Source organism: Odontesthes bonariensis, chromosome 21 (assembly GCF_027942865.1).
Source record: "Odontesthes bonariensis isolate fOdoBon6 chromosome 21, fOdoBon6.hap1, whole genome shotgun sequence".
NCBI classification, from domain to species: Eukaryota; Metazoa; Chordata; class Actinopteri; order Atheriniformes; family Atherinopsidae; genus Odontesthes; species Odontesthes bonariensis.
In genome coordinates this window covers 4,039,677-4,055,611 of record NC_134526.1, presented here as the reverse complement: position 1 = coordinate 4,055,611, position 15,935 = coordinate 4,039,677, and the positions used below count along the sequence as shown (strand labels likewise).

General features: G+C 41.6%; 1 protein-coding gene across 10 annotated transcripts in view; it reads left to right on the top strand.

Moving 5' to 3' along the window:
* LOC142372105 (RNA binding protein fox-1 homolog 3-like) overlaps window positions 1–15,935 on the top strand; it is a 616,940-nt gene that overhangs the window by 362,326 nt on the left and 238,679 nt on the right. For all 10 annotated transcript variants that reach the window (XM_075454905.1, XM_075454908.1, XM_075454903.1 and 7 more), the window contains one exon: window positions 1,537–1,630. In XM_075454905.1, coding sequence (XP_075311020.1) covers window positions 1,609–1,630 — 22 coding nt within the window. In that variant the 5' untranslated portion in view covers window positions 1,537–1,608. The remainder of the gene's footprint in view (window positions 1–1,536; window positions 1,631–15,935) is intronic.

Below are 15,935 nucleotides of genomic sequence, written 5' to 3'. Positions count from 1 at the left end.
CTAGCCGTAGTGAGCAACGCACTTCTGGTTATTTTCACAAAATAAAATACCCGTTGCCTTTTATCATAGGGAAAGCCATTACCATACAATTGGTGCTTTTGTTTTGAAAACAGGATGTGAACGTACCCTCGTTGTAGCTAGCTTGAAACTGCCGTTTTGACAGGAAATGACGATCGTCGACGTCACGTTACGTTGCATCTTGGGTAGTTTGAGTATGAGTAGTAACCTCATGATGCATACCCAACATTTCGGAGAATCTAGTATGCATCCGGGAACTTAAACAAAGTTAAAGTTAGTAGGAGTAGTAGGAGAAGTAGGCGGTTTTGAACACAGCCCATAACTAGTGCTAGAGTAAGTGCGGTAAGTTAGGTACCTAGACAAATGGGAAGACAATTTAGGAAACAAATAAGTGCGTAAGAAGCTGGGAGGAAACAGGTGATGTCCTAAGAGGGCGGATCTGGGTAGTGTTTCCTGAAGAGATGGGTTTTCAGCCTGCAGCCAAAGATGGGCAGCGACCTAGCTGTCCTGACATCAGTCGGGAGATTCCTCGCTCGCCATCTGAGCCATCATGGCGTAACGCCAAGTGCAGCATCATGAAACATAACACCACTGATGAAAAGCTGGCAATAGGTGCCGGTTCTCCACGCTGAGGTCCCGACTGTGCTAGGCCCGTTTCGAGCTAACCCGCTGCTTCTGTCGCTAAGGGCAACGACCACATTCTGTCACTATCATGTATAACCCACCACTGCCATCTAATGGCTAACATGAGCACATTAATTTGGTAACTGTAAACTTTACTGTAAAATGCCTGTTTTTGTCTCAGTTGAAATAAATGTCAGCTGCTGGACTGACTGACACAGACTGATGTGCATCGTTTATGGGAACGACATTCATTCTAGAAGTGTATGATTCAACTTGTTTGTTTTTTTAAGGAGGAAGAAAATTGCAATTACTGATTATATCGAATCGCATTACTAGTAGAATCGCAATTATCAAGAATCGTGACCACACTGGAAAAAAAATCAAAGTCTTACCAAGTATATTTGTCTCATTTCTAGTCAAAATATCTCATTACACTTAATATAAGACACAACTGCCTAACAAGTACCATTTCAGCCAGATATAGGGACTTGTTTTAATACAATACATCTGGAATATCTTGTTAAATGAAAAAGTCTTGAAAAAAAAATAGTTTTGAGTCACATATCATATGAAACAAGCTTTTTTTGACATTTCAAGAGGTTTTTAAGCTAATTTCAAGATCCTAAATATCACATCTTATTTCAAGAAATCTTGACAAGCTGATTTTCACTAGTTCCATTGGCAGATTTTTTTCGCTTATTTCAAGCAAAAACGTCTTGTATTTGTTGTTTTTCTTACTTATTTTTGGAGGGGCATTTTTTCCAGTGTGAAGCATATCGTCCCACCACTAGACACAACGCATCTGATACCAACTAGAGCTGAGCTGTTCCACGATGAGCCGTAACTTTCTCAGCTGTATCTCACAAACAAACTTCACTCTTTCTGTGTGTGCAGGGTTCGTCAGCACCTGTGGCAGCAGCAGCGAGTCGAGTGAACCAGCTCCAGGCCGACCGGCTTCACCTGTACATGGAGACCCCCAGCTGGGCAGGTCAGAGTCCCCAAACCCACCATTACTTTGTTTTACATGATGCAGCTTCTCTCTAACTGCCATTCTGCACCCAATCCACTCGGGATGTGTTTCCTTTAGAATGTGGATGGCAATCAACAGCAGGTGTGGCCATAAAAACTATGATTTACACCTTCACAGCATATAAATCTAATGGAAATATAGAAACATAATGTTTGACACGAGTCAGACTTCTGAGATTAATTAGAATTATTATTATTATTGATGCATATGATATGAGCAGGGACGCCTTGTGCAGATTAGAGACACTTTTCTTCAGAATTGGTTTTTAAAAAAAAAAGGAAATTGTTTCTCTTTAAACAAACAAACACAGTGTGGTAATGACTATTAGGAAGAGATTGTGTTCAAACCCACATCTGTTCTGTGGGAGAAGCGTTTCAGTCGGGTGGTTTGATGAGCCCAAGGAGCTGACTTTCTTCCCACATTTTAACTTTCCACGAAATAAGGATAAAAAAAATCTTATTCTCTCATTGTTTTTCAAAGATTTAGAGCGGCTGAACTGTATTAAGGGCAGAGGACGGATGTTGTTCGGTGCAGGACTGTGAACATCGTCACCACGGGCTGGATTAATTTCCTTAATAACAAGTCCAGTTTGTGTTGGACCTCAAGTGATAATATGCGACCCAACGGCCGTCGTCCCCTCTGACCCCCTTTTATGATCTCCGTATTTATCACAAAAATGATTCAAATCATTTCCTTTGTGCCACTCGTGGTTCAGTTTTAGGTTGTTTGGGTTCACAAACACACTCCTCGGGTCCAGGAAGAGAAATGGTTTAATGGTTTAACGGTTTAAGAAAGCAATTAGAAGAGCTGACCTGCGTTTTTCTGCTGGAAGTGAACGAAAACTGAGCAGCCTGGTTACAAATTCTCCCATTATGGAGGTGTACTGAGGGGAAACGCCTTATAGATGGCTCGTAGGTGTGGTTTCATCGGTGCACGACGGAGCAGGTCTGCTCCTGTAATAAAGGATAATTGCTTTTAATTCAGACCTGCAGTAATTCATACGTATTTTTATATTTTTGAATTTCCCCCATTGGGGGATGAATGAAGTATTTTTCTATTTCTATTTCTATTTTCTTTCTAATTCTATTCTATTCTATTTTCTATTTTTCTATGTATGCAACTCTCTTTGGGTCATGCCAGCTTTTGCTGCAGAGGTCTAAACCAACTGAAAGCCATGTCTGGAAAAGTAGCGTGAGCTCCCAAAGACGCATGAATTTTACATGAATCGCAGTGTCTCTGAATCCAACCAAAAGTAAACACAAAAAGTGCCTAAACTGCTATTGTGTTTGGCTGCGTGGGGACCTAAAATCCATCTGCTGCATCATATGCTCCCTTTACATGCAAGGCTGTGCAAAGCTTTCCATTTATTCTATTTATAGAGGTTTGAGAGTACAAAGTTATCGAGTTATAAATACAATAAACCAGAGTTATCTTCCAACAGGGCTAATTTGTCGGCTGAATGTTAAAGGGGTTATTTTTGCTCGATGTGGTCAGTTTTGTGAGGCTTTTTAACACATTTTTCACCATTTCGGAGCTCCTTTTTATCACCTGTCGTCCTCTGAGAAGCCGATTGTTCCAGAGTCTGAGTTAACGGCTTTCAGCCCTTTCAGCGTGGAAGCACTCTCGCTGTGATAAAGGCTGCGTGTACGCACGCCTTACTCTTCCCCCATCCGGCCGTATTGTGCTAATGTGTGCTGGTTAAGTAGCGCAAGACTAGAAAAAGACTCTTATCCATATGCCGGAGGGCCGGGTGTCGGCGTGATCTCTCCCCAGCTGAAGCCCTCTGCCTTCCCGCCCATCCTCTGCGGAGCCATATAGCAGGTGGCAGTGAGGATCAATGGGCCTCCGCCATTACCTCCTCTCCACTTCACATCTCCAGCCTCATCTCCGGTGGGGTGGGGAGGGGGGGGGGTTGCGCGGCCCGCGGGGTATTGCATCACTGCAACACACCAGGAGCAACGAGGACGTTTTCCATTAGTCTAATTGCTCGGTTATAGTTCTATATTATTGCGGTGATCTCCACTGTGGCTTGATAACGATGGACCTCCCGTGACCCCTACGTATAGCTGGGTGGGTGTTATGTCTCCCCCGTCGCCGCCCATCGAAACCGCAGTGGGTGTGGGCGGCGAGATCCAAGTTGACGAAGAACGGCGCTCCTCAGACGTTTCCGACAAACTGGTTTGATCGTATCACCTCGGCTGTTTCCGCTCTCAACAGGTGCAGCGTCGAGCTGATTTATCAAACAAACCCAGGAGCTGTAGTGCTAAAAAGTGGCCACACTCTCAGAAAATAAAGAACAGAATTGTACCTTTAGGGGTACGATGGCTTGTCACCGGGGCAGTACCCTCGGAAGGTATAGTTTTGTACCCTACAGAGACCAATCTTGTACCTCTGGTGGCAATTTTGTTCCCTTATACTGAAGTAGCCTAACACAGACTGTCTATTGTACCAAAGCATGTAGAAAAAAGGTACATATATGTACATTTTGGACCCTCAAAGAGGTACATAAAGGTACCTTTAGGTCCAATAATTAACCCTAGGGGGTATATTAGTATGGATTATACCTCAGGGGACAAAAAAGGACTCGTACTGTAGGCCTATTTCTGAGAGTGTACATGGGGCTGCTGTGGCCACTGGTTACAAATGTTTATGTGATGTAATAAGAAAAATGGGTAAAAGAGTCTTTTTACGCGGCTCAGGCCTTATCAAACACAGTAAAATTAGCTCTGCAGATATCTCAGAAACTTTTCATTTGGCACAAAATTAGTACACAGCCCCAAGCGCAGCATCATCGAGATTTTTTAAGAGATAAAAAACCCTCTAAAATCCCATTAAAAATGCCTTCACAACACCTCTTTGCGTTATGGTTGCACATATGGTGTTAATATTCTGTTCCAGTAGTTTTCAGTTGTGCGTGTGTATGTGTAAAGGTAAAAAAAACCCTACAATATTCTTAAAATGACACACATTTTCAGCTAAAACTGGTTGGGAAGGCCCCTTTAGCCGCAGCACTAACCATGTTAAGTAAGTTTTATTCTGTGTACCTAAGAGAGGAGGAGCAGTGTGTCAGCTGGAGGAGGCAAAGGCAGCGCTGTTGGTGTTGAATTTGTTGTAAATTAGTAACTAATTATCAATTGATAGCTGATTTTATCCAATTCTGCAGTTAAAATCCGGTTCATGAAGATAATGATGGACCTCAGACGTTCCGACGAACTGGTTGGATCGTATCACCTCGGCTGTTTCCGCTCTCAACGGGTGCAGCGTTTAGCTGATTTATCAAACAAACCCAGGAGCGGTAGCAGAGATGGGGACTCGAGTCACTGTGACTTGGACTCAAGTCGACTCGAGTTGCTGTTTTGATGACTTGTGACTTGACATAAAATAAGACTTGACTCGACTCGGACTTGGAAGTTAAAGACTCGGCACTTGACTTGACTTGAGACACGATGACTTGAATGACTTGAGTGTTAAGCAGCTAGCATAACTTAAGAAATTTGAAGACATTTGAAGATCCATTCTGACCAGTAAGTGCTCGTCAAATTAGCAAATATTATCCTGTTAGCCTAGTCGGTAGTTAGCTAACGTTAGCTTGATATGATACGGGGTGGACAGGTTGGACACATTGGCCAATGATGTTTACTGACAGTTACTTATATCTTTGTGTTTTCACATTATTAAGATCAGATTCTGCAGGTAAAATTGCAATAATAAGGTGAGCTGACTTTGACTTGACCTATTACAGGACTTGACTTGACTTGCCCAAGAAAAAATTACTTGAGACTTACTTGAGACTTGGAAGCTAAGACTTGAGACTTACTTGAGACTTGAAAGCTAAGACTTGAGATTTACTTGAGACTTGAAAGCTAAGACTTGAGACTTACTTGAGACTTGAAAGCTAAGACTTGGGACTTACTTGAGACTTGAAAGCTAAGACTTGAGACTTACTTGAGACTTGAAAGCTAAGACTTGAGACTTGAAAGCTAAGACTTGAGACGTACTTGAGACTTGAAAGCTAAGACTTGAGACGTACTTGAGACTTGAAAGCTAAGACTTGAGACGTACTTGAGACTTGAAAGCTAAGACTTGAGACTTACTTGAGACTTGAAAGCTAAGACTCGAGACTTGAAAGCTAAGACTTGAGACGTACTTGAGACTTGAAAGCTAAGACTTGGGACTTACTTGAGACTTGAAAGCTAAGACTTGAGACGTACTTGAGACTTGAAAGCTAAGACTTGAGACTTGAAAGCTAAGACTTGAGACTTACTTGAGACTTGAAAGCTAAGACTTGGGACTTACTTGAGACTTGAAAGCTAAGACTTGGGACTTACTTGAGACTTGAAAGCTAAGACTTGGGACTTACTTGAGACTTGAAAGCTAAGACTTGAGACTTACTTGAGACTTGAAGGCTGAGACTTGGGACTTACTTGAGACTTGAAAGCTAAGACTTGAGACGTACTTGAGACTTGAAAGCTAAGACTTGAGACTTGAGATTTGAAAGCTAAGACTTGAGACTTACTTGAGACTTGAAAGCTAAGACTTGGGACTTACTTGAGACTTGAAAGCTAAGACTTGAGATTTACTTGAGACTTGAAAGCTAAGACTTGGGACTTACTTTAGACTTGAAAGCTAAGACTTGAGACTTACTTGAGACTTGAAGGCTGAGACTTGGGACTTACTTGAGACTTGAAAGCTAAGACTTGAGACGTACTTGAGACTTGAAAGCTAAGACTTGAGACTTACTTGAGATTTGAAAGCTAAGACTTGAGACTTACTTGAGACTTGAAAGCTAAGACTTGGGACTTACTTGAGACTTGAAAGCTAAGACTTGAGATTTACTTGAGACTTGAAAGCTAAGACTTGAGACTTGAGACTTGAAAGCTAAGACTTGAGACTTACTTGAGACTTGAAAGCTAAGACTTGGGACTTACTTGAGACTTGAAAGCTAAGACTTGAGACTTACTTGAGACTTGAAAGCTAAGACTTGAGACTTGAAGGCTGAGACTTGAGACTTGAAAGCTAAGACTTGGGACTTACTTGAGTCTTGAAAGCTAAGACTTGGGACTTACTTGAGACTTGAAAGCTAAGACTTGGGACTTACTTGAGACTTGAAAGCTAAGACTTGGGACTTACTTGAGATTTGAAAGCTAAGACTTGAGACTTGAAGGCTGAGACTTGAGACTTGAAAGCTAAGACTTGGGACTTGCTTGAGACTTGAAAGCTAAGACTTGGGACTTGCTTGAGACTTGAAAGCTAAGACGTGAGACTTGAAAGCTAAGACTAGAGACTTACTTGAGACTTGCACATGTGTGACTTGGTCCCATCTCTGAGCTGTAGTGCTTATTCGTAGAGCTAAAAAAGTGGCTACATGGGGCTAAACGGCAACAATTTGCTGGTTCCGAACGTTTATGTGATGTAATAAGAAAAATGGGTAAAAGAGTCTTTTTTTTTTTTTACGCGGTTCGGGCCTTGTCAAACACAAGCTCACAGACTCCCTAAATGATAATTACATTCCTCAAACACACCCTTACATTTCACCCTCTCACATGGACTTTGTTCACAGTGAATGTGGGGGGGTATTATTATCATTTTAAGGTGAAATGGCACAGTATTATTCCCACATCTGAGGCCCCCTCCCCTCCATCAGCGAGCAGATGAGGTGAGGATTATAATGAATCCATTTACCCTCCCCGGTAAATCTGCCTTTCTTCTTTCTGTTTGTAATATCCTATTTGAATAGCGGAGTCTCGTGTGATGGGAGCATTTGAAAGGCCTCGCGCCGGACTAATCGCTGCTGAATATTTCACTGCTGACCTGTAGCTCTGCCGACAAGTCGGCTTCCTGTTTTGGATTTCCTCTCAAACGCTGGAATTGTTGCTGATTACCTCGTCTCTTATTCCGTAGCAGCAGAAAAATCCTTGACCGTGATTCCTCGCCTGTTCTTATTTTTTTCTTTTTCTTTTACAGGTGTGGGTATTGATCTTTTTGCCTTTGCTGCAGGGGAATGTGTTCACTTAAAAGGCCCACTGATGTAGCAGAGCTTATTAAACAAATAGGCCGGCGAACAAGGCCGCCATCGCTTTGAATCATGAAGGAGGTTGCCTGTCTTAAAGCACTACTGTATCAAATATGAAACGCTCTGCTAACAAGGTGTGTAATCTATTTCTAATCAGATCATATTTTATGAAACAAGGAGAAGCTTGAACTTAAGCAAGAGAGAAAGACAGGGATTCTGAGAGGGGGTGGGGGTTGTATTTTGAAATTGGATGTGACGGCCAGGGACCATGACTTGATTTTACATGCATGGCTTTATAATGAAGCCATGCCAAATGGTCAGTAATGGTTAACTTTAGAGGGAGCTGGAGCCTTTGCTGTAATGGGAGGCTAATTCAGGGCCCATACTGCCTTGACAGGCTGCAGAGCACAGCTGGAATATGGAGAGGAATGTAAGTTAGAGGCTTTGGGGGCTGCAGTAAAGGTCTGTGTTTGTCTGCAAATTGCCAGGTTGCCTGAGGATATAACAGGGTCAAGTGTAGCGTAGCATATTTTGTGTTCACAGATATAAATACAATACAGAAACACACTCAGACAGAGATACTACCTAACTCGCTCAAATAAAGTGCTGCGCAGGAGTGACTTCATGTTGTCATTGCAATTCAGGCCATGATCTTTTTTTATATATCTCTACACCGGCTGGGTTCAGAGGCGAGTGTTTTCATTCCTTTTTTTTTCTCGCTCTCCTGTGACACTACAACACATTCATACATACAAATGTGTGTGTGTATCTATATATAAGGGCCCTACATATGATAAAAACGTGTTATTATATCCATTGAAATTGTGTTTTTGAACAGAAGTTGGCTTTTTTTCTGTATTTACACTGGAAAAAATCTAAATCTTACCAAGTATATTTGTCTCATTGAGTATCTCATTACACTTAATATAAGACACAACTGCCTAACAAGCACCATTTCAGCCAGATATAGGGACTTGTTTGAAGACAATACATCTGGAATATTTTGTTAAGTGAAAAAGTCTTGAAAACATCTTGTTTTGAGTCATGTTTCACATGAAGCAAGCTTTTTTTTTTTTTAATTTGAAGAGGTTTTTAAGCTAGTTTCAAGATCACTTTTAACTCAAAAGTCCTAAATATCACATCTTATTTCAAGAAATCTTGACAAGCCGATTTTCACTAGTTCCATTGGCAGATATTTTCGCTTATTTCAAGCAAAAACGTCTTGTATTTGTTGTTGGAGGGGCATTTTTTCTGTATTTATCTGCATGTCTTCCGTAGAAACAGCACCTAACAGTGGGCAGGTGCCCTTCCCAACTCATGAAAAGCCCATTTTGCTCTGAGTGGTCAGCTCCCCTCGTCTCGGCTGGCACTGTCCACGGTTCTAAATTAGCTCTGCAGATGTCTCAGAAACTTTTCATTTGGCACAAAATTAGTACACATCCCCAAGCGCAGCATCATCTGGATTTTTAAGAGATAAAAAAAACCTCTAAAATCCCATTAAAAATGCCTTTACGACACCTCTTTGCGTTATCGTTGCACATATAATGGTGTTAATATTCTGTTGCATTAGTTTTCAGCTTCGTGTGTATGTTTAAAGGTAAAAAAACTACAATATTCTTAAAATGACACACATTTTCAGCTACTTAACATGTTAAGTAAGTTTTATTCAGAGATGGGGACTCAAGTCACTGTGACTTGGACTCGAGTCGACTCGAGTTGCTGTTTTGATGACTTGACATAAAATAAAAGACTTAAGACTCGACTCGGACTTGGAAGTTAAAGACTCGGCACTTGACTTGACTTGAGACACGATGACTTGAATGACTTGAGTGTTAAGCATCTAGCATAACTTAAGAACTTTGTTCGTCATTTGAAGATCCATTCTGACCAGTAAGTGCTCGTCAAATTAGCTAATATTATCCTGTTAGCCTAGTCGGTAGTCAGCTGACGTTAGCTTGATATGATACGGGGTGGACAGGTTGGACACATTGGCCAATGATGTTTACTGACAGTTACTTATATCTTTCTGTTTTCACTTTATTAAGATCAGATTCTGCAGGTAAAATTGCAATAATAAGGTGACTTGGCTTGACCAAGAAAAAAATAGTTGGGACTTACTTGAGACTTGAAAGCTCAGACTAGAGACTTACTTGAGACTTGCACATGTGTGACTTGGTCCCATCTCTAGTTTTATTCTGTCCACTTAAGAGAGGAGCAAGTGTGTCAGCTGGAGGAGGAAAAGGCAGTGCTGTTGATGTCGAATTTGTTGTAAATTAGTAACTAATTATCAATTAATAGCTGATTTTATCCAATTTTGCCGTTAAAATCCGGTTCATGAAGGTTTTTCCTGCAGATCCGACACAGAGTCGAAGCATCAACGTCATAATAAATGTCAGAGTGACCTCACCAGAGGTTTTTCACACCATTTTAACAGCAATGCCACGCCGTAGAAGTGGGGCATGTCTCCACAATTATTGCTTTTGCCAGGTAAACGCAAAAAACACTGACAGGGAATACGCCATGACTTGTTTGGCAACTATTTGGATTTCATCAGAAGGAAGGAAACACTGGAGTCACGATCATCAGCAGCACAACAGATGCGAACACCTGGTTGAGACGTCATGGTGAATCCATGGATGCTAATTCAACGCTAAGTTAATTCAACGCTAAGACACAAAGAACTAAAAGGTAGTCACAGCATCTTTGCTGCACTGGAAAAAATGCCCCTCCAAAAATTAAAAGTAAGAAAAACAACAAATACGAGACGTTTTTGCTTGAAATAAGCAAATAAATCTGCCAATGGAACTAGTGAAAATCGGCTTGTGCAGATTTTTTTAAATAAAATGTGATATTTAGGACTTTTGAGATGAAAGTGATCTTGAAATTAGCTTAAAAACCTCTTCAAATGTAAAAAAAAGCTTGTTTCATATGAAATCCGACTCAAAACAATTTGTTTTCAAGACTTTTTCATTTAACAAGATATTCCAGATGTATTGTCTTCCAACAAGTCCCTATATCTGGCTGAAATGGTACTTGTTAGGCAGTTGTGTCTGATATTAAGTGTAATGAGATATTTTGACTAGAAATGAGACAAATATACTTGGTAAGACTTTGATTTTTTCCAGTGTGAAGAATAAAGTGATACAAATCCAGCTTTTCCTGAGCTATGAAGCAATAAGAATACTTCCCTGATTCTTTATCAACCATATCGGTTTGAAGGTAGCTAAACAATAACACACTTTATTATTTAGACTAGAAAATGAATAATATTGAGAACTGAACACAAAAATAAGTCCTTTCTATGACATATTTTACCCTCTGTGAAATCGATACACAGAATCTGATCTCGTGAGGACTTTAAAATGGCGCTGTGCAGGATTTAATGACATCTAGTGATAAAGCAGCAGACAGCAGCCAAATTAAAGCCCACCACTTTTGCAAAATGTGTGAAAAGAAAACTGAAGCGTCCCTCCCCACAAACAGTGTTTGGTTTGTTCTTTCTGGGCTACTGTAGATAGATGGCAGTGCAGCATGCTGTACTGCGAGAGAGAGAGAGAGAGCCTGCAGCATCTGTAGAGCTAAGGAGCTAGTTCCATGCAGTTGGACACTCGTAGAAAACATAGAAAAATCTGATTATTAATGAGTTTTGTGTCATGTTTGTGTGGAACCAAAGAACCGAAGAGCATAGTGCGATTTCAGCCCAGTTTTTAAAGAAAAGATGCAGTGTTTCTGTGTTGCAGATAGAATAGATTTCACCACTCTGGCAAGCTCCACTTGCTCCAAATGATTCATGTAAATAAGACGAAAGGAATTCCTGAGAGATCAATCTGTGCACCAACACAAAAAGAATCCACTTAATGCAAAGAAGTGTTAAACATCAAAATGCAAATTACCGCATCGTTCCCTTTTTAATGCCGCCCAGGTAAATCTGAAGCTTCACATTGTTAGTTTCTGGGAGTGTTTCCAGGGCCCCTGTGCTGGTAGCAGAGGGGTGATGAGGAAAAAAAAAAAAGGGGGAAGAAGAGTAAGGATGCCTGCGTCTTTAAAAGCGAGATGGAGTGAGGGAGCGGGGCGGACGGGTGGCTGGCAGGATTGTGCTGACGGCAGGGCTTTGGTTCAGAGCATGCCCATTAGAGGGAGCCATAAATCCTGGGCTCTCTGGGCCGGGCTGTGTCAGCAGTCCACTGAATGAATTGATTTTAAACGCCACTGAAAAAAGAGAAAGTGCGAGAGAGAGAGGGAGAAAAGGGGAGGGAGAGTGACTATTTAATTCACCCTCCGCCAGAAGCCCACACCCCGTTCCACCCCGCTTCTCAATTCAGGACCGTCGTTGGAAAAAAAAGGGGGAGGAGAGGAGTCAAGAAACACTGAAACTGTCACCAGCAACAAGCCCAGGGCTGCGTGGCCCCCGCGCCTTTGATTTAAACAGGAGGGAAACACACAAACCAAATACATAATCTCAAATTCCATACAGCATTTGTTCTCCCACCCCTCTAATTTTTCCTCTCAGCCCTCTCTTTTTTTTGTATATCTCCACAAGAGAAATGAGACATATCGTAAAAAAGGAGGAGGGGGGGGGGGCGTTGCTGCATTTGAAATTCAAATGTGTTGGATTTTGAAATTGATGTATGTGTTTATTCATTTACGAGCAGCATCCATGTGTGCATGCATTTATATATTATCAGCAGCAATGAAACGCTGCATAGAGGGCTCGCAGCCCATCTTTCTCCTCCTCTACGGCTCCCCCCCCCCCCCCCCCCGCTCGTCTTTGTTTCACCCTCAAAGCTGCGGCTGCCGCCACGTTCAACGCTGGAAAAAAAGATGTCTGCACAACAGACAACGCTGTAAATTCTGCATGAGGACCAGTGACGGCGTGTCATCACTTGTTTTTATGTAAACACATTTAGGTTTGCGAACAAACTTTGATTTAGTCACGCTTCAGTCCTTGGCTGCTGCCTCCGTGTGCAGACCTGTTGGAGTGTCGTCAGGCGGCGTGGTGGTGGAGCTGGAGTGCTGCCGCACGGATGCCGTGTTACGAAACTCTTAAAAGCCTGCAGTGCAAGGCAGAGGACAGCCGTGATCAATATTGTATGAATAAATATCCAGAACTCCTGCGAGAAAATGATCTTGACAGAAGCCGAATCCTGTTCCACCTAAATTAGGAGCTGTTTTTTGATCATTAGACCCTCGTAATGAATTTGTATTCGTCTTTCTTGACTATTTTAGGGGCGGAGACGCAGAACATTCTAATAAGTTTAAGCGCAAATCCTGGATTTTTCACGGAAAAGGCCACAAAAACATCTGGAAAGTGGGCGAGAACAGGCGGTGGCACCAGAGGTCGGATAATATGTCGTTTAAATGAATATACGTCTGTTTTCTACTCCTAAAAATAAGCTTGTTCCTTTATAATCTACACAAATACACTCTCAGAAAATAAAGTAGAGAATTGTACCTTTAGGGGTACGATGGCTTGTCACTGGGGCAGTACCCTTAGAAGGTATAGTTTTGTACCCTTGTGGTTTGTAGCTTACAGAGACCAATCTTGTACCTCTGGTGGCAATTTTGTTCCCTTATACTGAAGTAGCCTAACACAGACCATCTATTGTACCCCAGCATGTCGAAAAAAAGGTACATATATGTACATTTTACCACTCGAGTACATATATGTACCTTTTGGACCCTCAAAAAGGTACATATAGGTACCTTCAGGTCCAATAATTAACCCTAGGGGGTACTTTAGTATAGATTGTACCTCAGGGGACAAAAAAGGACTCGTACTGTAGGCCTATTTCTGAGAGTGTAGAGTGAAAACGTTATCACAGTTAGTTAAATGCAGAAGTAGGAAATACAAGGTTGGTTACAGTCCGATATTTTGAGGAGGATTCCTCATATGCAGGTTATATACTCGGTGTGGTAAGACTGTTATCCTGTTATCAGATCTTCATGACAAGAATATTATGGCCAATAATAGAAAATTAAAAAAATCTGATGCTTTGTGATTAGATTGATTCGTCTTTAAAGTTTTTTTTCTCCTTAAATACACACAAAAAACAAGGTATAGAAGTTTATAGATGACTTTATAGATATTATATGAAGTTGTTCTATCAGCACAGAAGTGATACTCGATCCTCACTCGTCTGTAACACGACTGAATCGTTACAAATTCCCAACATTTACGCAGCAAACGTTGATGAAACCTCAAAATCAGACAAAAACGAACGCTTTTCTACCAAACACAGTAAATCAATCGGCCGGTCTCCAGAAACCGCAGCTCCAGTTCACAGGATTGAAAATGTTGATGTCGGATCAAGTTGGACAGAATTCTAACTAGCTGCTGATCGATTCTGCCTTTTTGTAATTTTATAAGATGGTTATCACTTTAAACAAAAAGGTAAATCTGTAAGATAACTGTGTGTTTATCACCTTACACTGGAAAAAATCAGTCTTACCAAGTATATTTGTCTCATTTCTAGTCAAAATATCTCATTACACTTAATATAAGACACAACTGCCTAACAAGTACTATTTCAGCCAGATATAGGGACTTGTTGGAAGACAATACATCTGGAATATCTTGTTAAATGAAAAAGTCTTGAAAACAAATTGTTTTGAGTCGGATTTCACATGAAACAAGCTTTTTTTTTTACATTTGAAGAGGTTTTTAAGCTAATTTCAAGATCACTTTTATCTCAAAAGTCCTAAATATCACATTTTATTTCAAGAAATCTTGACAATCCAATTTTCACTAGTTCCATTGGCAGATCTTTTTGCTTATTTCAAGGAAAAACGTCTTGTATTTGCTGTTTTTTTGCTGTTTTTTTGCTTATTTTTGCTTATTTTTGGATTTTTTTTTTTTTTTTTTTTTCCAGTGTAGTTTTGTTGCCTTGGTTAGCAGGAATAAAGGTTTACTTTTGGACGTTGTTTCAGTGTTGGGTGACTGCAGGGAGGCCTGGTTCTGGTGAAGAAAGAAGGGAGGGATCTGTGAAAGGAGGTGGGGAGGGTTTGAAGGGGGCGGTGGCGGCGGCGGCGGCGTCCTCTCTGGCTCATTACGCTGTTTAAAGAGCCGGCGCCTCCGAATCACCTGCCCAGCTCCATGCTTCAAACAAGCTCAGCCACCAGGGATCATACATCAACTTCTCCATCAGTCCCCCCGGCTTCACTTTTTCACCATTCGGCTCCCGACTCACGAGTCTCTCTCGCGCACACAGCCCACACGGCGGACGTGGAAAACAGATAGCGTTGCTTGTTGAATACTGATGTCAACGCCTGCTACAACGAGAATAATAAATGAGTCGCAGAGCAGCCTTACGTTGTTATATATGTGATCATGAAGTTAATTGAATGCTTCCAGTGGACTTTGAGCATCAGAGGCCCGGTTTTGTGGCCTCAACATTGTTAAAACATGGCTTCCGTGTGTGGAAACGACCCTCTCTCATGCCTAATTACCCACAGGCTAAGGCACGAGGAGGACCCGCTGCGTATTACTATAAAGATTGTGAGGATATTTCACTTTGAGAAATGGTGAAGCACACAGGACTAAGGGTTTGATTACAAGGAGTGGGGCGCGCAGCCTCTACATCTTCCTTCCCTCATTTCAATTATGGCTGACTGGAGGCGCGGCGCTGCCACCGTCCTCAAATAAAACTAAAATATGATAAAGCTGAAATATCAGGCCCGGGACCGCTCCCAGCCTCCAGCCATGGAAGGCCAAGATACTCTGCACGTAATTACAACATTTGCCAATATTTTTTTGACAGGAGGTTCAACATGGATATGAATGAAAGCAGGTGGGGGGGAGGGGGGCATGAGGAGTGTTGATGACACATGATAAAAAGCACATTTCATTTTCCTTCCCGATGGATAACAGGAGACATTATGGAGCTGCCGTGGTGCCCCTCTGTGTGAAGGTGTAGGATAGCTGTGTTATTTTTAAGTTGCCAGATCATTACTCATGTGAAGATGCATGAGTGAGAGGATTTGCTGTCACAACAGTGGACGAGGAGTGTGGGGAGAGCCAGAAAGAGTTTGTCAGTTCTACTCGGGAGAAGAAGAAGGAGAAAAAAAAAAAGGGGGGGCTTTCTTGTTTGAAATGCAGCTCTGTGGTTTTTCACGTCTGAACAATCCAGCAGCTCGTAGGCAAATGTTTATTTTATTTTTGTAATGGAGAAGGGAGGAGAGCAACACAAACTCCTCACTGGAAAAAAAAATCTTTGACACTTCCTCGTCCTTTGTTTCCTTCTCTTAATCTCC